The sequence below is a fragment of the Gymnoscopelus braueri genome, assembly GCF_963280865.1.
Source record: "Gymnoscopelus braueri genome assembly, chromosome: 15".
NCBI classification, from domain to species: Eukaryota; Metazoa; Chordata; class Actinopteri; order Myctophiformes; family Myctophidae; genus Gymnoscopelus; species Gymnoscopelus braueri.
In genome coordinates this window covers 25,800,312-25,827,507 of record NC_137620.1, presented here as the reverse complement: position 1 = coordinate 25,827,507, position 27,196 = coordinate 25,800,312, and the positions used below count along the sequence as shown (strand labels likewise).

At 40.5% G+C, this 27,196-nt stretch overlaps 2 protein-coding genes across 2 annotated transcripts; one reads left to right on the top strand and one right to left on the bottom strand.

Annotated features, from left to right (window-relative positions):
- Nucleotides 1-7,331: 7,331 nt before the first annotated feature.
- On the bottom strand, nt 7,332-9,933 carry nicol1 (NELL2 interacting cell ontogeny regulator 1). The gene is made up of 4 exons (XM_080451331.1): nt 9,870-9,933; nt 9,534-9,667; nt 8,681-8,769; nt 7,332-8,473 (listed from the first exon to the last, which is right to left on the bottom strand). The coding sequence occupies exons 2-4, from the start codon at nt 9,640-9,642 to the stop codon at nt 8,402-8,404; spliced, it is 270 nt and encodes an 89-aa protein (XP_080307457.1). The 5' UTR covers nt 9,643-9,667; nt 9,870-9,933; the 3' UTR covers nt 7,332-8,401.
- A 3,468-nt stretch (nt 9,934-13,401) lies between these two features.
- Nucleotides 13,402-24,954, top strand: nelfa (negative elongation factor complex member A). Its single transcript, XM_080451483.1, has 11 exons — nt 13,402-13,647; nt 17,235-17,406; nt 19,257-19,418; nt 20,193-20,276; nt 20,582-20,712; nt 20,826-20,895; nt 21,051-21,139; nt 21,320-21,431; nt 21,933-22,312; nt 23,161-23,260; nt 24,158-24,954. Exons 1-11 carry the CDS (start codon nt 13,438-13,440, stop codon nt 24,340-24,342), a joined length of 1,695 nt encoding a protein of 564 aa, XP_080307609.1. The 5' UTR covers nt 13,402-13,437; the 3' UTR covers nt 24,343-24,954.
- The last annotated feature ends 2,242 nt before the right edge of the window (nt 24,955-27,196 follow it).

Here is a 27,196-nt window from a genome sequence, read left to right as displayed (position 1 = left end):
TCAAACCAAGACACCCAAAACTAAAAACAACCCAGGAGGGTCCAAAAGTTCTCAGAAGCACCCAAAACAACCAAAGAGTACCCAAAACAACCCAAAACATCCCAAAACTACCCAAAACAAGATACCCAAAACTAAAAACAACTCAAAATCACCCAAAAGCACCCAAACCCACAAAGAACAACCCAAAAGTACCCAACCCAACCCAAAACAACCCAAAACTACCCAAAACAAGACCTCCAAAAGTACCCAAAAACACCCGAAAGTACCCCAAAATAAAACTAAACCGGTCCGCTCATCTGCCCCCTTTGGCCATATTCTCCATCACTTAGACATTTATTCCTGGACATTTATTACCCTTCTCTCTTTCTATCTTTTTCACTAACTCTCTCTGTCTCCCATCCGGCTTTACCTCCACAGTCCACTTAACCTTAGCTATACCTGCACACCTGTCTCCCTCATCAGTCCTGCACTTCTCTGCCCAGCTACACACCTGTTGTCATTTCCCTCGTCAGCTTGCCCCCATAGATGGGTTTCCGCGCGACGTCATCACAGAGCAGAGTGCGTCATCTGCGCATGCGGGAGGTAGAACGAACCGGAAGCGCCATTGACTCTGTTGTTATTTTCGGGATTTAGATAGGCATAATGCTGCTATTTTAGGCATAATAGGCATAATGCTGCTATTATATACAAACAGATCCAACTTCCAACAAATCATTTTTATTGAGTAAAGAAGATATTACAAACTGCATCATTTAATCTACTTTCATTAAACCCAGTGAAGACTATTACTTTTATGAATGTACAATGGGCAGAGCTGCTGCGGGTAATAGCGCCCTCTACAGGCTCTTCCCTCCACTGCGCGCGCATCATCCTCTCATGTTTACTAACAGGAAACCCATCTATATTACTGGACCCATTCCCCTTAGTCTTTGTCAGTTCGTAAAGCCCTGTTTCTGTAAGTATACCGGTTTAGGCTCACATTTAGAGTTATTGCCCTTTTCTGAGTTGTTCCTGAGGTTCCGTCTAGCCTGATTTTCTATTTGTTGTTGCGTTTTAATTTTGGACACCGCATTTTTGCCTTTTTCTGTTAATACGTTGTTTACACATTGCTCTGCCTCCGGTAGTCTTGCATTTGGGTCCCACCCTCCTCACAAAGATCAGCAAACTGGCAACCTTTTTACATCAAAAAAGGGGAAGAAAGTTACTTCGATAGCAACCGTGCAAACCAAAATCTATAATATATTTTCTTTTTTCTGAGACTTGATTGGATAGTCAGTGGAGAGAGACAGGAAGAGAGATGCAGCAAATGGTCCGGCCGCTGTCAGGCATCAGAGCGTACATGTCCAAACCATTTAGCTATTGGGCCGCCCAATACATTAATTTGTTTAATGGCAGATTAATATTCAAATGTTAATTTGGAATATAAAGGCACATTTTAGGCATAGATAAAAGACACAATTGTTGTATAATGCCACATCAACAAAAATAATACTTCTATGATTACATAAACCCGGTCTGATTGTGCACTGATAGAATCTCGATTGGCTAAGACAGTTTGTGTGAATATCCAACCTTGGTGAGTTTTTTTTCCACTTTTATCACTTTTTATCACTCATCATTCAAGTTGGATTTTCTTTTTACAATCTTGTTTTACGTACTTATTACCCTTTTTAAAGGATGACTTCACCCATTTTCAACCTATTTTTTTTCAACAGTGACATCAACGTTAGACTTTTTTTCATTAACGCGAGAACAATGGCTTACATTATAGCATGCTAACTTTTCAGGAAAAGAGAGCCTACAGTTTCTATTAGATTAAGGATTCCCCATCAAAACTTTAGTGAGGACCAATTATATGAAGATTGGTTGAAAATGGGTGAAGTTGTCCTTTGAATAGTTATTTTGTCTTGAAGTTTTGTTTTGTAAAGCAACTTTATGTGTCTTGAAAAGCGCTACATAAATTTAATGTATTATAAATGGTGTTTTACGCTCAAGACATCAGATAAGCAAAAACATTTATGAGGGAAATTCCCTAATATGTTTAGTTACACCAAGGGACCAATTTGAATAATTTACAAATGGACATTTCTATTTAATTTTATACTTTGTACTTCAGTTCTTTTTGGTGCTGTACTGGAGTTTGAGGCATGCTTCATGTAATAAATTACATATTTTATGTAAAAAAAAAAGTAAAAGGTTGACATTATTGTTATTGGCATTCAATAAACCATTCATTGTTTAAGACTGTGTTTCTGTTTTATATATCTGATCATGAGCATGTAGTCAGCTATATTGACAAATCGCCCAAATCTCACTGTTGACATGTATTTTTGGTATAAAATGTTTTGGGTAGTTATGGATACTTTTGTGTAGTTTTGGCCTGGTTGATTTGGGGTGTTTTTGAGCAGTTTGGGATATTTTGGGTGTCACTGAAAATAGCAGATCAACAAGCTTATAGATCTGCACGACATGGCACACACATGTTAATGACTTGTTATAATGTGATAATGTATGTTATAATAAGATATAAATGTATCACATATCATGAAACGTTTCATGTTATAACATGATATGTTTTTCCTGACATGACAGCAATATGCTTCCGTATGAATTTAAAATACACAGATAATTTCTTATACAGTGCGCCAGCCTTTCAGAGGAGGACTCGGCGGGGCAGATGGGGCACACTAGCCTGGTAAACCCCCTCCCTCCGGAAATCTCATTTGCATTTGATTACGCTGTGAAACAAAATGTGTGTCGCAAGCTTTCTTCCATTTGACGGTGTCAGGTTAGGGGCACACATGGATGGAGGCAAACTCCTCAGGCAGGCACAGCAAGGCAGGAACGAGGAACCTGTCCAACCGAATTCTAAGCCGTGAGGTGTTAGAACTAACAAAGGTCTGTGCCCCCTTTTCACCCAATCCCTTCAAACTCACGGTTGAAATGTTTACATTCTGTCTATTAAAGTGTTTCAGTGAGTCGGCTTTAATCCAAGACAGGCTGTTTATCATTATTTTCTGCTTGAGTATTGAACCTAACTATTAACTAATATCTTGTTTTGCTCTCAAAGACTGTAAATGAACTCTGAACATTGAACACATTGAACATCGCACATTGAACCGAACTGATGAGTGATGGTATCCCTCAGATTTAATGAAAATTAGAGGGATGCACAACTCTTCTACCTCTTCATGTCTCTTTCTTTTGCTCTTCAGCTAAATTGTCAGTGGTGCTGGCCAGCCATATGCATAGATTGCCATGTAATGAGTAATTCATAGAGGCCCTGCAAAAATATGTATGCATATTTAATGCATTATCATGCATATCACTTATTCATGGTGTCCTCCTAGCACTTGCTCCTCTATAGGCTTCAGCCACTGCAGTCACATGCCACCGACCAATACCAGGGTGGAGTCACCGGGTGGAGCTGCCTTTGAGCACTGACTAATAATCTAAGTTTTTTTTATTTTTTTTCAAGTCATAGAGACATGTTAGGATTATTCTATGAATGTGATTATGAACATTCATATCAGGCTAAACTCTTCTACTCTGTGAATTGGCAGATATTTAGAAACATGAGAGAGCTTATTGCCCCCTACTGGACAGACATAAGCAGTGATGATATCTGTTTTAGTCTTTATACTATTGTCTGAGTCTCCATAATTTTTCAGCTTCTTCCATCATTCTTAGCTACTTTGGACTGGCTGTTCTTCTGTTTTCAGGACCAAATACAAGTTGATGACTGGCCGCACTTCTAATAACTTGAGCCTGATTTATACTTTCTTGTATGACCGTGTCGATCTAGATCTATTTTAGATGATAAAAAGGTGAAAATTGAACGTTGAAATGGTCAGAAGAGGGACGACAGGGTTAATGTTGTGAACACTGTTCCTGGCTTTGACTTAGGGTTAATTTTTTAATTCCTCTGACACACTGCTGAGCCTGTATCCTTGAAGCCTTTTAAAGAAGAAAAAATACTCCTGCACAGGAGGAGCTGTGAGGATCCCTGTTGGAGAGATGAATGAAGGCATGATAGACTTGTTGTGAGGGACCTCCTGCAGCAACTGCTGGACTGTAATAACCCTGAGTGAATGAGTCTTTGGATATACATTTTTACACTCTGAGTTAAACTAACACTCAGGATTTGTGTGCTAGAGGTTGACAGACTATACAAAGTACAGTATATTGCATTCAAGTTCAGAATGCTTGAAATGAGCAGTAAACAATTCACAAGATACTGTAACTGCATTTACTACACAATTTTGTGTAGCATTCTCTAAAAAGCCATACAAATAATATTTTAATTAAATAATGATGACTAGTAGCAGCAGCAGAAGTAGTATTCCTTGAGAACCTAGCTTGGATTTTGAAAGGGAAGCATTTGGGATGCTAAAATTAAGCCTGCAGCAGTTTCACAACACATAAGTTTATTAGCATCCTCGTTCTAACAACACATCATGCCTACGCTGTCTTGACTCTAGCACTGCACCTACACTAAGATCGATTCACAAGAGTTTCTTTACATAGCTATGACACATTCTCTATCTATTATGAGACTAAATTAAGGTCCTGACCAATGAATTCCATTTTGGCACTTGACACATGATGTTGAGACCTTGGGTCTTGCTGCCTGGTGACATAAAGAAGGAAGGGTAGGGTATGAGTCTCCTCTAGTGACCCTTAGCACTGCCACACCCACTATCTATACAGTTACACAACACGACTGCAGCAGCTTAGCACGTGTCCCGGTTGAATCTATCCTAAGATGCTGAATTTGCCCTGTGGTTGAATGAGGTGGGCAAACCTTCACAGCAAGCTCAAACTTATCTGGAGAGGCGGGAGAGAAGGGGAACAAAACACAGATAACTGTGCCTGCCAGAGAATTTCAACACACTGGTAACGATCCAGTCTTTTCTTTTTTTCCCGCAGGAGCAGATGAAAGAGAACTTGAAAGGCCTCTTGAGAGAAACAGAGAAGATGCTACATGAAAGCAGCATGAGGCTCTTTCAAGGTGATTCAGCTAATTCTCAATGCAACAGTGTATGCCATGCTTTCACAGACTGAGCTAATCAGGCCTCACTTCCAGAATGTTTTCTTTTTATAATGCTAAACTGTAATGTGCGTAATGGGATATCTTGACATTTTTGACTTTTTGTTTTTGTTGTTTAGGTTTAGTTTTTTGTGCTACCAGTACCAGACCCATTGTGTTTTTGCATTTCCTTCCTTTAGATGCCCTGAAAAGTGTTATAACCCCATAGTGAAAAGGTGCAGGACAAATGTGAGAGGTTTAACTTTTCACCATACTGTGTCTTGGTGGATAGCCATCAGCCAACTATGCAAAAGCGTGTATGCTAGTGTCTGATTACTATTATGGCAGCCAACACTAGCACCAGCCGTGAGTGAGAGGACCAGTACGGAAGGTATAGGCCCTAGGTAGGCCCTAGGTAGAGAAAAGTAATTCCACTTTTTCTCCACTACCTAGTACTTTGTTTTAGAACAAATCAGCTTTATCATTTGGATCAATTCAATCCACTTTTGCATTTGCATAGTTAAATTAACACAAATAGCCCAACCCCAAATACCTCGCTTCCTCTTTGGCTTCTACAGAAAAACACAAAAAAATAAATAAATGATGAGACCTTTCCACTGAAAAATGATTCTAATGCAGTGAAAGAAATCCACCGGAATTTAAAAACCCAGACAGCAGTAAAATAATGCTGTAGGTACTATTGTCAATATGAGACTGCTTATGTGCTCTGTTGCAGTAATCTATAAGGGGATTTGCTTGTGTCTAGCTGGCAATAGATGGCATTGGCCTTGGAGCTGCATTTCCTGCCTGGTCACTGCAGGTGGATTGGTTGCCAACAGTCCTCGTGGCCATTGTAGAGTCTTGGGGTTTGTGTTTACTGTGGCTGTATCTATTTATTTCCCCCTATATGCTGATCTCTGCAGAGAACCAGCTTTTACTGCCATGAGGAGGAGAAGAGAATGGAGAGTGCTGCATTGATGCGACATCATCTGTGTCCTGTCTTGGCTTAGGGCTCCTCCTAGTGGTGTGGATAGGGACAGCAGGTTTTGTTTTTGTAAATACTTCAAGTCCCTTCGTAAATAAGTAAAGATGTTTTGCATTGGAAGATGAGTTTAGCTTAGAACAGCAAGACCTGACAACAGCACTTCTGTGACTATCTCTGCAGGCCACAGCTTTTCGAACAACTGAACCTGGAGCGAAGTACTGATATGGTTGAAGTTCATCATTTGAGCATTGAAATGGGGCTGTTGGGGTAGTTTAAGCAATTTAGGGGCTAAATAAATAACCAGCGGTGTAGTCTACCTACCAACCCAGCGGGAGCAGTTAGGGGTTCAGTGCCTTGCTTAAAGACACTTCGACATGAATCCAGGAGGGATCAACCCGGGAACTGCGTGCGTGCGTGTGTCAGTGTGCCCCTACTTTTTGCATTGGTTTTGTCTTTAACATTTCTCATCTTGTGATTTGTACAGTTCAGTTGTGTTTATTTCTGTGACTGCCTTCCATGTAGGAGCGACTGGAATGACTGCTGGAGATGACATGATCAGGGTGGAGAACATGGTAAATCCATCCACTGAGTTCCTCAAGGAGACACACTCCCTCAAGCTGCCCACCTGGAAGTCCTCAGGCATGGATTCATATCTGTTCTTGGTCTATTCAGTTTAACTGCGCTTTATTGACTTTTACTGTTTAGTTGTTAGTTATTTGGTTGTTAAGAAAGGATACAAGCAATAGCTTCAATGTTCAGCCTGATGGGGAAGTGTTTTACTGTGTGGATGTAGACTGGGTGGAGGAAATGCATAGATTGATCATGCCCTGCATAGATCTGTGCAATGGTGAAAGAAGTTCTTAGATTTTTTCACTTAAGTAAAAGTAGCAATACCTGAATACCATGATATAAAAATACTCTGTAAGTATTACTTTCTCTTGTTCACGTGATGTGGTATGTTAGATGAAGAATGTGTAATTAGGTCAGGGAGTTTGGAAGTGTTTTTCACATGTGATGGAGCAATAAGCACTTGTGCAGACTTTCTTTTTGATCTTCTACCATTTAACTTATCTCACTGTTTGTGGCAGGAGAAATGTCAGCACAAAAATGGTGTGTGTGTGTGTGGGGGGGGGGGGGGGGGGCAGAAAGTGAAGCAGTGAAGATTTTGACAGTGTTTTTAATATATTAAGATACTAAAGGCAATTCCTGTGACATAGATTCAACTAAGAACAATGTTCTCCAAAGTACATCGATGATAAAGCAACTAACATTTATGTCTCCCATCACAACTTCTTCTACCCACCCACACAGTCCCAACCCAACATAGCGGTTCATCTAATACTAACATTTCGCTCTAATTTTAAATACATTTACTACATTGTATACAGTAAAGACAAACAACTTTACACAACTACAATAGTGAGCAATCCCCCTGACTGAGTTTCTTGATAGGGTGTCATAACTTTGTAACATCCAATGACACAATTTACATAATTACTGATGACTCCATTTACTTTAGAAGATATGTACAAACAATTGACATATGTACACATATAGCCTATACTGAGAATAAGTTAATAAAAAGTGCTCTAGATTCATGCTACATCATTGCGCTAAATTTAAACAAACCAGTTAATTTACTCTAAACAAATAACCTCCACCTGCTCCATGCTGGCTTAAAATAATGTTTGGAAGTTCTGGGCGCACTTTGTGTTGCTCTTGAAACGATAGCTACTGTTCAAATTAAGTTATAATAACTACTACTGCAGTGTATGCAACTTAAGTTACTTATCTGTTGACCGCTTCACACAATGCAGACCATGGGTTAGAAATCAATTCATAGAGCCATTATGGAATAATGCGGTTTAGTAAAATAATCTTGATTATTAAGAGCAACTAAACTATGTCTGTTAGTTTGTTGACACAGTTCAACAAATTATAGGGTTATCAGTGTGTAATGCTACTGTTTGACATTTATAGCAATCATAAAGATAAATCTCTTAACACATTCAAGAAATACATTGTATATGGATTCTATCTACATTTTACAGTGTACCCTCTACACTAGGGTTTACAAATAACAGCTGCCTCATACGAAAACATTTACCGAATGAGAATGTACAATTCCTTTACCCAGCAAAAACAAACAAATAATCAAGCTGATTTACAATTTCCAAGTACTATTTTAAAATATAACAAAAATCTCTAGGTGGTTTCACATTCAATTTGAAAAAAGCTAAACAATATTATGTGTAATGATGCATGGAGTCAAATCAAAACCCATATTGCTGATATGTGAGAAAATGAAATATCCTGGACTGAGTATCAGGCAAAGGTTGGAAGGGACTGTTTGCGTCAGACAGACAGGGTGTGATGTAGACCGGTGTTCAACGCAGTGAATTGGTGGGCATACAATCACACAGAGCCCTCCTCTCTGCCCTCAGTACCAGCGTCTCTGTCTATTGAGTAAGATGAAGAGAGAGAAAAAGTACCTTCCGTTATATAAGACAACCAGTCTGGCTGAGCACATCAACCCAAAGCCAATTTTCTTTATAAAACATGTACAGGATGTTTCCTTGGTGGCTTTAAAAATAAATAATAATAATAATATTTTATATATGTTACACCAGATAAAATCCATGGGTCTAAAGATATATTTCACATACCCTTGCATCAAGGTTGAAAGCAGTTTTCTTTAGATCTTGCAATGCCCTCTGCATAAACTCAAATGCATGACAATCCACGCACGGGCGGCCTGGAAAAAGAGACAGGTAAATAGATGGACAGCACCCAACTAGAATGAATGGCCTAGTAGGCCAGGCCTACATGTTATGCTGGATGAGACATGTCAACAAAGAAGAGATGGCTGAGATTGATAATCATTAGTCACTAATGGGGAATATAGCAACATTGAGCCAACATACTGTTACTGTATGTATTTATGCACACACAAAATACACTGTTTATTGAACAGGTGAAACGCCGCACAGGATGGAAAATAAATGAAATGACGGTCGTCTGTCACGGCCGTCGTGAATGAACTTCAACCTGGTGTTTGCACTTTCTCCATTTACATCTACATAAACGTTCAGCTTTCAAATATAAAGTGCATACCCCATGGCCACGGATGTTGCAATTCTGTACGGGCCCTCAGAAGTACCCGTATCTTCCGTATTGTTCAATAAAAAGCATTTTAATCCGATCTGTCTCATAGAGTTATAATGTATCAGAGTGCAATACACCTCCCAACCGATGGGGTCGGATGGCAAAAAAACGGAGAAAATGGCCACCGATCGGATTAAAATGCTTTTTATTGAACAATACGGAACATACGGGTACTTATGTGGGCCCGAGTACAATTGTAACATCCGTGGCCATGGGGTAAGCACTTTATATTTGAAATCTGAATGTTTGTGTAGATGTACGGGCTGTAAATGGAGAAAGTGCAAACACCAGGTTGAAGTTCATCCATGACTGTCATGATATGACAGTCATGTTCCAGGGCTAAAATGGACCTACTTTCAGCAGGGATGACGGTCCCTGTCTCCTCAGCATCAGCTGCCCGGAGACAGAGCAGCTGCACGGCCAGAAGAAGCATCGCTGCTTGCACAATCCCACTGGACGCCATAACGATGGGAATGTAGATCAATTACCTGGAATATGTAAACAACCTCATTATTATTATTAGCCTTTTATTATATGGCCTACATAGAGATATGTAACGACATTCATAACATAGGCTAAAGTGCCATCATCCGCCTCAGATGATGATACGTCTAACAATTGCCAAATTAATTGTAACAATACCGATAAATATCTATGCCTACAGACATCATTATTTTACAATGTACTCACAATTGGTAAAAATGTTCACAATGCAGGACGATATGATCTTCCACCAGTGTCAAGTCAACCGATCCTAACAAACACTCGGCTTTCCTGATCAATGACTTCAAAATAAAAGTAATATTTAAAAATAACATCCGGTTGTGGACTTAAAAATAAAACTGTTTCTACTGCAAAATGTGCATTAGAAACATTATAATGATGCAAGCACAAGTGGTATTTATTTCATTGGGAATAAAATGTTTTGCTAAAATAAAAGTAGGCCTATATTTCTTGCTGTGGTGGTGGAAGAACTTACTCACATGTTTTACTTAAGTAAAAGTAGCAATACTGCAATGTAGAAATACTCTATGCTGAATGTGCTGAATGTCCCATTTCACAAGTTTTCAAATGTATAAAAATCATTTGAAAATAGCCGATCTACAAGCTCACTATGAGTCGCAATGCGATGCATTGTGAGCTTGTAGATCTGCTATTTACAAATGGCCGAAATGTATAGGGTTGAAGTGGTTAATGTATGTTTTGTAATAATAATCAAAATCTGTAAAGTAACTAGTAACTAAAGTTTTCAAATAATTATAGTGGAGTGAAAGTACAATATTTGCCTTTGAGATGTTGTGGAGTAGAAGTAAAAGTACTGGAAACTGGAAATACTCCATTAAAGTAAAAAATACCTCAAAATTGTACTTAAGTACAGTACTTGAGTAAACGTAGTTACTTTACACCACTGAATTCTTGGTAAAGAACTGCAAAATGTGCATTAGAAGAATAATATTGCAAGCCAAGGGGTATTTATTTCATTGGGAATAAAATGTTAGCTAAAAGTATATTTCTTGGCTACATACAGTAGGCCTGTGCTGTGTTTGTCTTTTAGTGGGTTAGCTATAATTGCTCTATAGACAGGTAATTACTACACATAACGTAGTGTACCGTTTATATAGTCAATGATTTCTACATTGAATGAAGGAATATGACAAGATTCAAGGTTTATTTGTCACTAAGCAGCACAATGTTGTTTGTTTTGTTTGTCAAATGGACCATCCTCTGAAGCATTGGTTCTCAAAGTGGGGTCCAGGGACCCCTAGGGGTCCTTGAGGGGGTTCCAGGGGGTCCCCAGATAAGTGATGGAGGATAGTTAGGAACCAAATGGACCCTTAAGTGGTTGTAACTCTGAAGGGTCCATTTGGTTCCATTTGTACACTCTCGGAGTTATGGTGGTCCTTGGTCTAATGCAGGGTTTCTCAAAGTGGGGTCCGGGGACTCCCATGGCTCTATTTATACACAGTATCAGTATCAAAATCTTTTCAGATGGGAGTCCGCGGCCAAATACACATTAATTTAGGGATCCTTGACATGAAAAAGAGAGAAGAGAGAACCACTACTCTGAAGGACTCCTGGGAGTGTTTAGCCTATTCCCATTCCAAACAGTGATGGGCCCCCTCTGCCACTAAGCTCTGGCAGCAAAGCAGAAGGATTTTCTGTGACATCCTGAATTTCCAAGGTACAGCAAGTTGCTCACTCTCTCCACTCAGGTGCTCCTTCAATCGAGAGGGGCACATAGGACATGGAGCCTTGTTTGAAATGCGAACATTTTAATTTGGTCTATTCTTATATTTTACAATCGACAGGGCTGCATAGTTTAGAGGCCATTCATAAAAAAAGAGAAAGGTGGCTTTATAACATTGTACTTGATATTTACGTATAATCACTATACTAATTGACCTCAGTTGTCAGTGAATGCTTTGCAAGGTTGGTGAGGGACTATACATTTGTTCCATGCTGCATGCCACATGGACCCATGGCAGTTTACATTATTATCAAAACAGTTCCACTGATGATGCAATTCCCATGGCTCTTCATACCACTCTTTCTCACCTGGAGTAACCTTGTGACACCAGGCTTTCCGTAGTAAAACGCCCTGTGGAAAGTCTGGTTTCTATTTGCTGTTCAGTGTTCTTATACAGTCTAGGACAGGGGTCTTCAACGTTTTTCAATCCAAGGACCCCTTAGCTGAGAGAGAGATGAAGCAAGGACCCCCCCCCACTACATATTGTGTTGAAGATTCCACTTTTTCATAGATTTCATATAGCACTGTCATCAGTGTATGTTGGATTCATGATAATGTGTATTTTCAGACAATAAACGACTTAAATCGTCAATACTTGACTTTTCAGTCTGTATTTAGTCTGCTCTTTTTTTTAGTCTGCTCTTTTCGTTGAAGACCCCTGCTCTACATTCTACAAGAGCATCATCAAGAGCATTCTGACAAGCCTGTTATTATGGGAACTGAGGGCAGTGGGAAGGCCCTGCACATCGTCAGAGCCAGGATAGCACCAGGTCAGGACCAGGATATAAAGTATTTATATGACCAGTGTAGTGACAAAATACAGTAGGCCTACTTGAGTGCTGTACTTAAGTAATCTTTTGAGTATGTGTACTTTACTTGAATATTTGTATTTTTAGATACCTATGACTTTCACTCCACTACATTTCAAAGAAAAATTGTGTATTTTGTTTTGACTCCACTACATTTCTAGGAAGGTAAAAGGTAAATTATGAATTAAGTAAGTGATGATACTTGCCCAAGAGGCTACGGTACTTTGCATTATTTCTTTATTTTAATTTTAGTACACACCTATAGTGTATATGTTATTTTGTTATTTGACAAGCATTTTCCTTTTCTTGTGACTCCTTTTTTATAACTGCAATTTGAGGAATAGCCTATTGTAAATACTTTCACCCCCCCCCCCCCTTTCACACATGGAAACGTGTGATGCGATGTGACAATATACATTTGAAATTTAAGTTGATTCATAGATGACTTTCAATGTATTTAATGAATATAAAGGGACATGATGATGCTATATCTTATAAGTTATAGCTTGTAGATCTGTTCCTTTTGGCGAACAACTGTCGTACTACAAAGTATAAATAACTAATATAATAATGATAATGATGATGATGATGATCAGTTGTGTAACTAAGTACATTTACTGAAGTAGCCTACCCATCATTGGATGTATTTATTTAATTAACAAACAGATAACAGAAAACACACATGAGGGTGGGGATGATGATGATGATAATAATAATAATGATAATAATAATGATGATGATGATGATAGTAAAATAATAATAATAATAATAATAATGAATCTGCTAATTTGATAATACTATAAATATCCATCTCCCCCATCATTGGATGTATTTATTGTATTATCAAACAAAATCAACAGAAACACACACATGATAATAATAATAATGGTGTATACATATAGATAGTAATAATAATGAAGATGATAATAATGATAAAAATAATGATAATAATAATAGTAAAACATATATTTATATAATTAATTATATAATAACAATACTAATACTAATAATAATGAATCTGCTAACTTTATAAAACAATAAATACATTTTATCATCAAGCAGAGACAACAGAAACACAGAACATGAGGGTGGGTGGGGTCCTCGCTGGGGACGTTCTCTCTCTCTCTCTCTCTCTCTCTCTCTCTCTCTCTCTTAGGTAGCCCGTTAAAATGCCCGACCGAAAAGCGCTTCTTTTTCCAAGATGGCGTCGATGAAGGATAGCGACACCGGCCTGTGGCTTCACAACAAGCTGGGATCCACGGACGAGCTGTGGGCGCCCGCCAGCATAGCCTCGCTGCTCACCGTGTCGGTCATCGACAACATACGCCTGTGTTTCTCCAGCCTGTCGCCGCCGGTGAAGCTCAAGCTGCTGCTGGGGATGCTGCATCTGCCCCGCAGGACCGTGGACGAGGTGGGTTGCTGTGCCCTGTGACTACCAGTGGTGGAAAGTAACTAAGTACATTTACTCGAGTAATGTACTTTAGTGCATTGGTTCTCAAAGTGGGGTCCGGGGACCCCCAGGGGTACTTGAGGGGATACCAGGGGGTACCCAGCTAAATGATTCATAGGAACCAAATGGACCCTTATCGCTCTGTAACTCTCAGAGTTAAATTAACATTAATTTTACAATTTGGGGTCCCAGAGCAGAGGTATAAATGCCATTAAATGGGGGTCCGTAGCCTAATGCATGTTAAACTGGGGGTCCTTGAAATGAAAATGGTTGAGAATCACTGCTAGAGAGCTGTAAAAACCTTTCTCTTATTGGGGTCCCTGGCTTATCTTTTCAAATGGGGGTCCCACTGCTTTAGTGGCAAATATTATACTTTTGCTCCGCTGCGATTATTTGAAAACTTTTAAGTTACTAGTTACTTTGTAGAGCCACCACTGAGCTGCTGCTGCTGCTCAGTGGTGGAAGGTAACTAAGTACATTTACTCGAAGTACTGCACTTTACTCGAGTGTTTCCAGTTTTCACGACTTTTACTTCGACTCCTCTACATCTCAAGAGGCAAATGTTGTACTTTTATTCCACTACAATTATTTTAAACTTTTAGTTACTCTATAGATTTTGATTATTATTATAAAACCTACATTGACCACTTCAGCGAGTCAGCCTTCAACATTATTGGTATCGAAATGTATTTAAAGTACCAAAAGTAGAAAGCACTTATATTGTGCAAAATGTCCCATTTCACAATGTATAAAATGTATTATATATATTTTGAAAATAGCAGATCTGCAAGCTCATTGGCTGTTTTCAAATTGCCAAAGTTTAAATAGGGCTGAAATGTATGTTTTGTAATAATAATCAAAATCTACAAAGTATCTAGTTACTAAAGTTTTCAATTGTAGTGGAGTAAAAGGTACAATATTTGAGATGTAGTGGAGTAAAAGTACAGAAAATTGGAAATAAAAAAAAAACACTTCAAAATTGTAGTGCAGTACTTGAGTAAATGTACTTAATTACTTTCCACAACTGCTGCTGCTGGGAGTCAACGGTATCAATGCTAACATAAGCTGTGGAACGTTTAGCCGTTGGCTTCACAAACAATAGCAATAATAACCGTGTCATAATAATCTAAAAGACCAAACCAACTTGCTTGAAAACACAGGAGCCCAATGGAAACAAGCTATAGTGCTTTCTTGGGGTTAATCCTTTTAGCATCCTTTTGTATAGAACTGTACTTTCTGTGCTTTTTTGGGGGGGCGCACTGTTAATAAAGTATTCAATCAATGTCTGTCGCCCCACACTGTCTCTATTCTCTCTAACCGAGACGGTGTTGTGGTCACAACATGCAACACAGTTCATCCAACCAAAGCTAGCTAGTTAGCTTCACTGATACTGTTACTGTTGACAGCGGCTAACACACTGGCTAACGTTAGCAAGAAGAATCAGGTTGCACTGGGTTCATTGATCTGTCTGTCTGCTGGAGATCTCGTGTGTGTGTGTGTGTGTGTGTGTGTGTGTGTGTGGGGGGGGGGGGGGCGATGTCACATTTGCAGGACAAATACATTGTTGAGAGAGACTTCACACTGTAGATGTAGCTCTGTGTGTGTGTGTGTGTGTGTGTGTGTGTGTGTGTGTGTGTGTGTGTGTGCAATAAGTCTGCATCTGTTGCATGGCAGCTATATGCTTGCATAAGGGGCGGTACTAGCCTTGTATGAAGACTATCATATGTATTCTATTGAGTCCGACTTTGACTTTCGTATCTAAATCGATAAAATGCATCAATGATAGGCTAGGGCGGCACAGTGAAATCCTCATCTAACCTCAGAGTCTACACAGGTGGAACCGTTCCATTTATTAACTCTCTGACTTGTTAAATTGATATTGAATGGTTTTGCTGTGTGCAGTTGTATGCAAAAGTCTGCGGAACGTTGGTCAAAATTACATGTTTTATGTAGCGTTGGATCAAGACTATCATGGATGTATTTTATCAAGTCTGACTTTTACTTTCGTAAATGTCAAAATCTATAAAATACATCTATGATAGTCTTGATCCAAGGCTAGCATAAGGGGCTGCACAGTAAAATCCTCATCCAACCTCAGAGAGTTTACAGGTGGAACCGTTCCATTTATAATCTCTCTGACTTGTTAAGTTGATATTGAATGGTTTTACTGTTTGCAGTTGTATGCAAAACGTTGGTCAAAAATGCATGTTTTTATATAGCCTTGGATCAAGACTTATCATGGATGTATTTTATTGAGTCTGACTTTTACTTTCGTACATATATTATAGCCTTGATCCAAGGCTACGTGTTTTACTAAAATGTCCAAGTGGAAATAAGTTAACAGTGTCTGTGAATGCACATTTACTATGTTCTTGTCCTTCTCTGTCTTAAAAAGAAATTACTCAAAAACAGTGTAAATGTGTTATTGTGAGTTTTGGCACCCTTTCAGAGTCACTAGTGGTATTTTGTAAGGTTGGTTGTACCTTTTTATGAAGACAGTATAATATCATTTATAATAATTCATAAATTGGCCGTGCCTATAGCCTCAAGAGCAACAGGCTCATCTCTAATCCATGAGGATGTTGTGACTTCTGCAAGGTTGCTTGAGTGACAGTGTGCTCACTGTTCAAACCTTTGCCACACTTACCACTTGCCGCATTTACTGTATTATTTTCAGATTCAGCAAATAATAGGTTACTTGGAGAGATTTGACAAAGCATGCAATTTGAGCAAAGGTGCCCAACATTTTGCATACACCTACAGTATGTATACAGTATACATGCAAACCACAGCAATGTATGTTGGGACTGTCATAATAAAGTTAAATGAGTTAGACTTACAATAGTGAAAACTGCATTGAATCCTCTGTTACTACGTATGTATGTATACTGCTTGGATATTACATCATAGTGTCCGTAAATTTAGATGCTTGACACTTCTCGTTGTCTTCCTCTGACACATTGAAATAAATCTTTTATCACTTTCACCGTGGGTCCCCATTTTAGGCATGCAATTATACATATTATATCCATACATTTTCAAGAATGTTCAGTGTTCAAAAACAGCAGATCTACAAGCTCACAACGCATCACAATGCAATGTGTGAGCTTGTAGATTGGCTATTTGTGAACGTTTGTTGAATAGGGCATAAGTGGTTAAGCATAATCCTAACCTTTTTATTGTCAGATCTCTCGAGTCACACTATTCAGTCACTTGACCGGGGTCACCCAGGGGTTTGTCCTTGGCCCCCTCATTTTCTCCCTCTACATACAATCTTGTTGCTGAAAATAGCTGATCTACGACCTCAAAACAAGTTGCAATGTGTTGTGAGCTTGTAGATTGGCAATTATAGCCAAATACTTGCCTATTATGACATGCCCTGAATAGGGACACTAGGGTTCAAGTGGTTCATGGTAAAACATTTCCCCCCGGTTATTTCACAGTTTAGCAACAGAATTTACATTTCAACCTTTTTGACTCTTTTGTCCTTTTTACATTTTTACCACACAACCGCTGGGCTTACAATCACACTGCTCCACTCTTTTCAGATGAAGGAGGCCCTGTCAGAAATCATCCAAATGGCTACGGTGGATTCTGAGCCCTGGGTGCTTATGGTGGCTGACATCCTCAAGTCCTTCCCAGAGACAGGCTCCCTTAATCTAGACCTGGAGGAGCAGAACCCCAACGTGCAGGACATCCTAGGGGAACTCCGAGAGAAAGGTAGGGATTATGTTATCCTAGTATGTTCTCATCAGAATAGGAGTAGACCTGAAACACCTGATTATTACACCCCATCCTCACTGCTAGTGAAAAGTCATTAAGGCGTCTTTCAACCAGGCTATCCTGACGTAGCGCGAGCAACAGTGCGTTGTGCAGTGATGAAGTCTGACCATCAAATATTCGCTCTCTGTGCCCAAACTATTTTTAAAGGTTGCGATATGCACACTGCTTTGCACCCGAGGGGGATCCATATCACAATAAAAACACTATACAAAACATAAAAATAAGAAAAATAAAAAGACTTCCGCCATGTTAAGTTTTGAACATACAGACAAGTGCGCCAATGGTTCCACAGTCTAGAGGAGAACCTATTAAGTGTGAAGGAAATTGAATGTCCAAATAGCATAGTGGACGGACGACACAGTAGCTTCTCTAGCTGCTCCCTCACTTTGTTCCTGACATGCTTCATATTTATACTTGAGGATTGTGCCAAGTGTTTGCCTTTAGAACAGGGACGCTAGGGTTCATCTGGTTAAGGGATTTCTTTATTTGCATTTCTTTATTTGCCCATGTATCTTACATTACATATTCATATACAGCAATTGATCAGTCAAGATAGTTTTCAGTAGCACATAAGGGTGATATTGATGCTTACTGAGTAACTTCCTCTGAATAAAATGTGCTAATAAAGTGTATTTTTTGCATGTGGACTACTGAAAATAATTTGCATTGGTCTCTGCTTGGGTTAGCAGCATGCATCATGAAACTGCCAAAGGAGTCTGTTGTGAGGAATGAAGTAGAGTGAGAGACAATATCCTTGAAGTACTCTTTACTATAGCTCAAAGTAATCAGTAATGGCAGACGTTGTGTGGTCGTCTGGGAGTTCAAATAAGTGACATCGTGAACACCTGTTATGCTAGTAGCCTGTTCATCTGTTTCAGTCCTATACATCGGGAAGTGTTCTTGTTGAACTTGTACGCAATAAGATGTGTTTTAGTCTTTTGATCTATTGCTCTATCAAGTTTGTTTTGCCAAGTAATCCAAGTAACAGGGCAGCAAACTGAAAGTACAGCAATTTAACAGTTGGAAACTTGTTATTTTGTATTTGTAATGCTGAAGCCTGACGGTTCAGATGCCGGTTGCTCACTTCTGCTCTGTGCAGGAAACGGGCAAAAAAACGTTTTCTTTTATTTTTTGCCAACAGCTGAAGTTGACATTATACAGCTTCCAGAAATTCATCCGACACATCTTTCACATTTATTATTGAAACCAGACCGATATATCGGTATGGACGATATATGGGCCATTATTTACTATTTTTTAATTTACTTTTTGGAAATTGGCAATTATGCTGCCGATGTGTCCGAATTTGGTTCAAAAATGGCAGATCTACACCCTCAAAAGGCGTTACACTGACGCTTTGTGTTTGTGTGCTTATAGATCGGCTATTTTGTTTTTTTCTTTTAATAGGGCTTAAGTAGTTACATAAAATAAAGTTCAGTTTATGTATATTTTAACTTGTAACTTGTCTGCTTGTTCATTGTGTAATTTAAAGTTAAATGTTTTTTTCATACATTTAAGTTTTAATATCTATATACTTCATGTAAAATCTATCAAAGTTCATTTGTGTTCGTTTGCTTATAATTTACAAGTAAAATGTTCTCATAGTTTTTCAAATTGATTTCAAGAGTTTGATTTAAGAGTTTTTTTTTTCAAAATCGGCATCAGACCCAAATGTCTGGCTTAGCTCGGGCTCCAATTGCAATATGAAAGAACTTCAGAATGAGTGGCTGCTCTAGAGTAGGTAATTTTTTCAACTCAAAGTTTCTTCCTCTTCCTTGAACCCCCAGTGACTGAGTGTGAAGCTTCCGCCATGCTGCCACTGGAGTGCCAGTACCTGAACAAGTACGCCCTTACAACCCTGGTGGGACCGCTCACGCCCCCCGTCAAACATTTCCAGCTCAAGAGGAAGCCCAAGAGTGCCACCCTCAGGGCAGAGCTGCTACAGAAATGTAAGCCATCTCCCTCTGTCAAGTGCTGTACTGTATATATACACACACACAACAGCATCACAGGTCTCCTGTGCTCTGAGTGGGGAACAAAACATAGTGATTTCTTCTCTCTCTCTCTCTCTCTATTCATTTGCATAGCAGGTCTCAAAATCACACAAATGGAATACTTTAATTGTGCTAATTTCATTCATTCAAACCTTTATTTATTCTCAAAGGACATTGAGATTGCCCTCATTTGCGGTGTCGTTGAGATACATCACAGTACAATTTCATTTTCACATATTCACATCAACGATAAAACAAAACAAAACAGAAACTTTTCCCTATCATGTGATGCAACAAAGTTTAAAAGCAGTTGCAGACACCTGTGGGTATGTCTGCAATCAAAGATTTAAATTGACCGTATGTTATGGGACAACAGATCTTTAGTTTAAGCTGTAGGTAATCACGAACAAACGTGGACAAAGCAGATTCTGACAATATCTTAACAAAATCATCCCTGTTGCTCTCTAGAGATCTTTCAATTCCAAAAGTATAACATGAAGAGCCATTACATGACTAATTAAAAAATATATATTGAATTTGTTCAATCTGCTTTGTTCACATTTGTCTGAATTAAATGTTTTATTTTCTTTTTTTAAAAGACTAAATCGAGAGAGAGCCAGTGGGTGGATCCTAGCCTGTTGATAGACAAGTGTTGAATGTTTATTATTTTGATGAAAATCCAAAGTTTCTGTTCTGTTAAATCATCACCATTTCTGTTTTCTTTTTTAGCCACGGAAACAGCCCAACAGCTGAAAAAGACATTGCCTTTCCATGCGAAAGGGAGAGGATTGGTCAAAAAGATTGACACCACTAGTGAGTTCACACACACACACACACACACACACACACACACACACACACACACACACACACACACACACACACACACACACACACACACACACACACACACACACACACACACACACACACACACACACACACACAGTTTTATGATGATAGAGTTTGAATTGAGACATGATTAGAGGGAGGCAGACGGGGATATTTGTCAACTCATTGATTCTCTTGTTGGTTTCTTCTTACGCTGGTGTTCATTCTTCTCTTCCATTTGCATCTGGATTTTTGTCAATGTAATACTCTTTACGTTCACATTGTAGCACCTCTGAAAGGCATTCCCAAGGCTCCGTTCCGCAGTCCCACCACCCCCAGCATGTTCAGCCCTCCCAGTAACCGCACAGCCATTGCCCCAGCCCGCACGACGCCTCTGCGGAAAGAGAGGGGGGTCAAGGTAATGTTTATTATATTTTGTGTTATTTACCGATTGATCGATTGAACGAACCACGTTTGGAAGTGAATGCATGAACAGAGTGCATTTGTGACTGTTGTGGATTTGCTTTCCAGTTGTTGGACATCTCGGAGTTGGACATGGTTGGTGCTGGTAGAGAGGCTAAGAGGAGAAGAAAGACATTGGGTAAGATTTTGGTCTTTAACTTAATTGCCGATTGACATTTGTTGTGAATTTTCTCTCTCTCTCTTTACTGTCTTCTTCCAGTCAAATAATGAAAACCTGGCTGAGGATCAGTGCTATAACTTTGTTGTTGTTTTTGTGTATGTCCTCCACTTCAGACACGGAGGCTGTAGAGAAAGCAGCCAAAGAGGAAACCGTGGTTGAGAACGCCACGCCGGACTATGCTGCTGGCCTGGTCTCTACACAGGTATTGTCCACTCTCTCCTTCTCTTTGTTTTTAGTCTTGTTTGACCCCACTTGGCTTATGATACGATACTCAATATTGGGCTCCCAATCTCCGTACTATATTATAATAATACTAGCCCATACCCAGGCATGCACACACCCCTACTACGTCCGTTGCTCACTCATGCGTCTTGTGTTTCAGAAACTGGGGGCGTTGAGCAACGAGAGCGCCCTCCCGTCAACCAGCTACCTGCCGGCTACGCCCAGCATGGTGCCGTCCTCCTCGTACATTCCCAGCTCAGAGGCACAGCCAGGTCTGTCTGTCTGTCTTGTTTTCCCTGCATGCCATAACCTTTATAGGCTGTGAATATCAATGTGCTCCTGTAACCACTTAAAGGGATAGTTCACCCCCAAAATGACTTTTTTTCTATCGATGAGTCACCCCATGGAGACTTGAATTCATGATTAGAATTTTTTTTTTTGATCGACTCCAACCGGAATCGCTGCCTACCGGTCCGCTGGTCATCAAATGATTGAAGAATATCCTTGAATTCTCCACAGGGTGACTAATCGATAGAAAAAAAGTATTTTTTTGGGTGAACTATCCCTTTAAACACTTTGTTGACCGGTACTTTTTACTTCTACACCAAAACTCTTCAGCAGTAATATCCGATTTGCAAGCTCACAACGCGCATTGTAAGCTTGTACATCGGCTATTTTCACCACCAAATGTTATGACATGCCCAGCTAGGGCCCATGTGGTTAGACAGAGTAATCTCATACACTGAGACGTCTCTTTTCCCTGCCCTCCCCAGCTAACGCAGGCGGGTCCGGCCGGGACGCCCTGCAGTCGACGCGGCAGCCCGAGGAGTCGGCCACGGCGGGCGTAGGGGCGGGAGGCGGCGGAGGGGGAGCCACCTCTGCTTCCTCCACGGTCGCCGCGGCGACCACCACCACCACCCTGCCCGGTCAGTACAAGCAGAGGACGCCCATGTACAACGCCGGCACCACGGCCAGCCCCGCCACCCCCGCCTCCCCCAGCACGCCGGCATCCACGCCCGCCAGCAACGGGCCCCCGGCCGCCGCCACGGCCAGCCAGCCGGAGACCCCCGCCCAGCCGCCGAGCACGCCGCAGGCCGCCACCCCGACCCCCACGCCGCCTCAGCCGCAGCCCAAAAAGAACCTCTCGCTCACGGTAAGGAACAACCTGAGGATGTGAGATTGTCACGCTTACAGCACAGAGGGGACAGTGAGGGCTTACTGTCCCTGGTCGCCTGCCGGTCCTCATATAGTCTTAACCCATTAACTCACTCACTGCCAAGGTCGACTTATGACGAGACATCGTCATAACGCCCTCACTGCCAACGAAGACTTATGATGACATTTTATTTTTTATGTTTTAGTTTTTAGTTTTTTCACAAAGAACCAGGAGATAACGTAATCCGAAGATTTACTGCTCCATTCACTTCCTGGTTAATTTATTTGGGAAATAACCTGTATCTCGGCTCCTGTGTTTTACTATGTATTTTTGGCGAGACATACTATTTTCAACTGGGTATAACAAGCGAACGGGAGGTCGCCATGACATTATTTTTCACGGAAGCACAGTGAAACCCTCCGTGATTATCAACCATCAGGGGATCGATCATACTCTTCAGTAAACAGAAAATAAATCACATCACCAGTGGCACACTTATGCCTGATTTTACTGTCGCACAGTGACGCGCTCTGAGCTTGTAGATCTGTTAATTTCTGTAAGTATTAATCAGGCTTTATGCTTTCAATAGTGTAGTAGTGAAAGTGTTATGATATGATGGGGGAAAATAATATAAATAGGATAGTGTTGTAGGTATTACAGTATTATAGCTAATAATGCTAATATTGGGTATGTAATCAATATTTCTCTCTACTATTTGTTTCTGTTGGAGTGTGTGGTCCTGTATTTGTTCTGTATTGAATTCATACTTGCTTGCAGACAGATTTGCTAGAGTCCTTGGATGTGCTGTGTTAAATTCTCTGCCATATGCTGTGTCTGCTCCCCAGAGAGACCAGATGTACGCTGCCCAGGAGATGTTCAAGACGGCCAACAAGGTCACCAGACCAGAGAAGGCCCTCATTCTGGGCTTTATGGCTGGATCCAGAGGTACAAGAGTTCTCTTACTGCCTGTTTAAAAATGTACATCTAAATGGTCTTTTTAAGAAATATTTCTGTTTACCATTTTGTACACATTTTAGTGTTGATTCTCTTTTTTGATTTATGTTATCAAATTGTGGGATTAATCACGATATATTTTCTAATTGTGCGAACACTCCTTTAAACAGCTACCCCAGCACCACAGAATATAAGTTTAGACACTGTCTAAAGTGTCCATAATTCACCAACAATAACGTGTTGGAGTGAAACGATTAATCAAATAGATCTTTTCACTCTTAACATAACAGTTGTAAATGAATGTAGAATCTGATTCCTGTTGTAGTGTTTGTGAGTATCAGTATCTGACAGGAAATAAACTTGAACATTTAAAAGATCCCTTTCCTCACATAAGCAAATGCATGTGAAAATGTACTGATGGACTGAAGGCTCCTCTTTTCCACTCTGCTTTTAAACCCCTTTTTAACTGTTGATACAGTCTTAAAATTAGAAATTGGTTGACTGTTGGGCGTTCGGGTGCCGCAAGGCTAAAGTACCCACCCACCACCGCGGAGTCTAGTGCTTAAAATCCACTGCAGTGGATTCCGGTTGGGCCGACGGGCTATACAAACACAATTGGTGTTCAGGGGAGGGAGGCTGGACAGGGAGGGTGATCTTTGTCACTGCACAGTACATGCTCCTACAGGCTGGGGCAGTGCCTGTCAGTGGGGAATGTTGAACAGGGGGAGTTGGACGGAGGCGCGACGTCCTCCTGGTGGGGGCTTCTCACTTCAGATATATTTTTAGGATTTTTAAGCTTCTTGTTATATTTTTTACTATTGTAATGCCCATGCATTTCAGTGTGCCTCTACCATTTGTGTAATAATGAACCTAAACCTCATCTTGCAGAGAACCCCTGCCCGGAGCAAGGGGACATCATCCAGATCAAGCTAAGCGAGCACACGGAGGTCCTGCCCAAGGCGGACGGCACCGGAAGCACCACAATGCTGGTCGACACAGTGTTCGAGATGAACTACTCTACAGGACAGTGGACCCGACTCAAGAAATACAAACCCATCACCAACACCTCCTGAGGCACTTTGGACACCGAGGACAATCCCGTACACACACACACACACACACGTTTTCACTTCTACAAACAAAATACAAGTTTACATTGATACAGATGATCACATACACACACATGGGCCAAATCAAAGCGCTTGGTGGGGGTCATGATCCTTCCTCTCAAAGTTCCTGCACCGCCAAAATGCAGGACTCTTAAAGACAAGACTTTGCTTTTTTCTTTTTATCGTTTGTTTTGGTTTTAATTCCCTTCAAATTCCTGAATGTCATTGTGGTCCATACGGTGAAGAGAGTTGTATGAAACTGAGAGAAAGATCATTATCTCGGGCAGGCCGGTGCCTTTTATGAGATCCGCTTGTACGGGGGTACGCACGCGTCATGTGTCTAGTAGAGAGAGATAAATCACAGCTGTCCATGTTTTTGTGTATGAATGTGACTTTTGCAACCTGTGTTTTAGAGGTAAGACTGATTAGTGACACAGCGGTGTGGCATCAGAGACTAAACAGACGGTCGACGCATATTTCCTTGATGGCTGTCCCAAGTTCTGTTCAGACGATGTTTAGTTTAGGTCTTTCATCCTTTTTTCATAAGGGAAGAAAATAAATTGAAAACAGACTCCACATCTTCTCTTTACTCTCTCTGTTTTTCAGTTGTTGTCTAGGCAAAATGTGGATCTGTGTTGAAGTGTCCTACTTCCTGTGATTCTGCATGATCTCTTCTCATCTCTGCTCTCACCTAGACTCTCAAGCAGACGACTCTTCCACAATCTTCGAATGCTACAGACAGTTCCGCACAGGAAGCTGTCATCTGTTTGTCATTTAAAATACTGTATATTTGACTAATTACTCAGTTGGACTTATTCACGCGACTGCAAAGGCAAAACAGAAGTGGGGGGAGGCAGGACTTTTTTATTACAGATTTTCAGTGTTTCCAATGTACAGACTGGAAACCTTTTGAAAACTGTGCCTCAAGACTGGCTCCCACCTGATCCTGATGCTGGAAGCATGGAAGATGTGAGTGGTGTGTATTAGAGTTCCGTTGTGTAATTCTCCGCCAGTGAGAGGGCATTCTGTTTAACGATGTCCTTTTGTCCACTATAACATCATGATGTATGTGACCAGTTATTCTAATCAGTTATTCTTGGGGCCATAATGAACCCTTTTCAAAATATTGTGGTGTTATCTGACTTATTTGACCGGCTTCACCCAGCTGCCCAAGTGGTCAGACTTGAGTGCTGGGGGGAAGAAGGTAGGGGTTAAGTGTCTTGCGCAGCGACTCATTGCCACGGCTGGGAATCGAACCTGAGACCTTTTGATTCCCAGGCGGGCTCGCTACCCATTCTGCTATGGCTGCCCATGAATTGTACTTGGACCACCCGTTCCATTAAGTTATGTGCAAATATTTACATCACCACTCAATATATCCTGTTAATAGGCAGAGGGGAGAGGGGGTGGCGGCATGATGCCTGTACAAGGTCACTCAGATCAGCAAGTTAATTTGTCGCTTTTGCCACAGCATAGCCAGTGGGACGTGTCGATGCCAGTGACCATTCAGAAGGTTAGCCTAAGATGCACTATTACATTTTAATATGAAAGAGGCAGTGCCAAAATGTAGGTACTTTTTCTATGTTTCATTTGTCTATGGAGTTGACATTGATCCTGTGGACTAGAGTCTAGACTACACACATTTTAACCACATCAGGTGGTCTAGACTTTAAACCACCTGATGTGGTTAAAATGTGTAAGGATGTCTTCTCTATTTTCGGTGTCTTGTTGACTGTTGGAGTAGAAACCGACTGGACTTCTGACATTAAAACCATGTACCTCCCATCACATACATACAGATTAACATTGCGTCGCTCAAAAGATGTGTTGCCTGATGGGAATGCACCTCAACAACCAGGGAATGCACATATAGTGAAGAGAATGTGGAACCGCTTGATAATCTTTGTAATCCACGCATGTAAAACGCTATTTGATGTAGCCAATGTCTTTGTTACACCAACCTTGTTGTGAAGCCTTTTATAAATAGAAAGATTGCTATTTTCATTTGGCAAAGCACACTGTACCCTGTACTACCCCTTTGAACACTCCTAGATGATTGGTGAGCAAGTCCGGAGCGCACGGACATGCGCATGGTGAGCACCAAATTCGGAATGGTGATGGACGGGTCGGTTGTGCTCAGCGGGGACAATTCACCTTTTTTTCTGCTTATACTTTGTGATTGTGTGTGTGAGTAAATCAGAGAACACACACACTTTCACTGTTGTATCCTCCCTAAAATGTCCTGTCTGAACCGATTCAACGGCCAGAATAATTTCCTCCACAGAGAGGTAGTGAGAGTAATGCTTTGAGACTAGCTGTACAATTGGTGGGTCCTAAGGTCTCAACCTGGAATTCTCAATGAGCTGCTGGGTGTGTCCACAGAAATACAGCTTTTTCCACTCATAAATGTACTGTTTTGTTGTAAGAAAAACAAAACGGGTTGTGTAACAATAATACCCAATGATCATTATCTTGGGTGTAAAAGGCCTGCAATGGCACTGCCACTTTAATACATGAAATTAATGAAATGAAATGATCATCCAGCTGATATTTACTCAGTGGTCTGGTCTCCCTATCGAGCCTGACATGAGCATGATAGGTTGTGAAAGTGATATGATATGAAAAAAAATTACTAACTGAAAAACGCCAGCATAGTAAGCCACACCATCGACAAATAAGTGTCACCACAGTGACAAATGTGATTGCTTGTGATAAATCTATGCCCCTACCAGGTAACTATATACAAGTCTAAATGTATAAAATCACAACTCGTCTTAGTGGGAATCCCTTTTCATTGTGCATGTAAGTGCTAATTTGA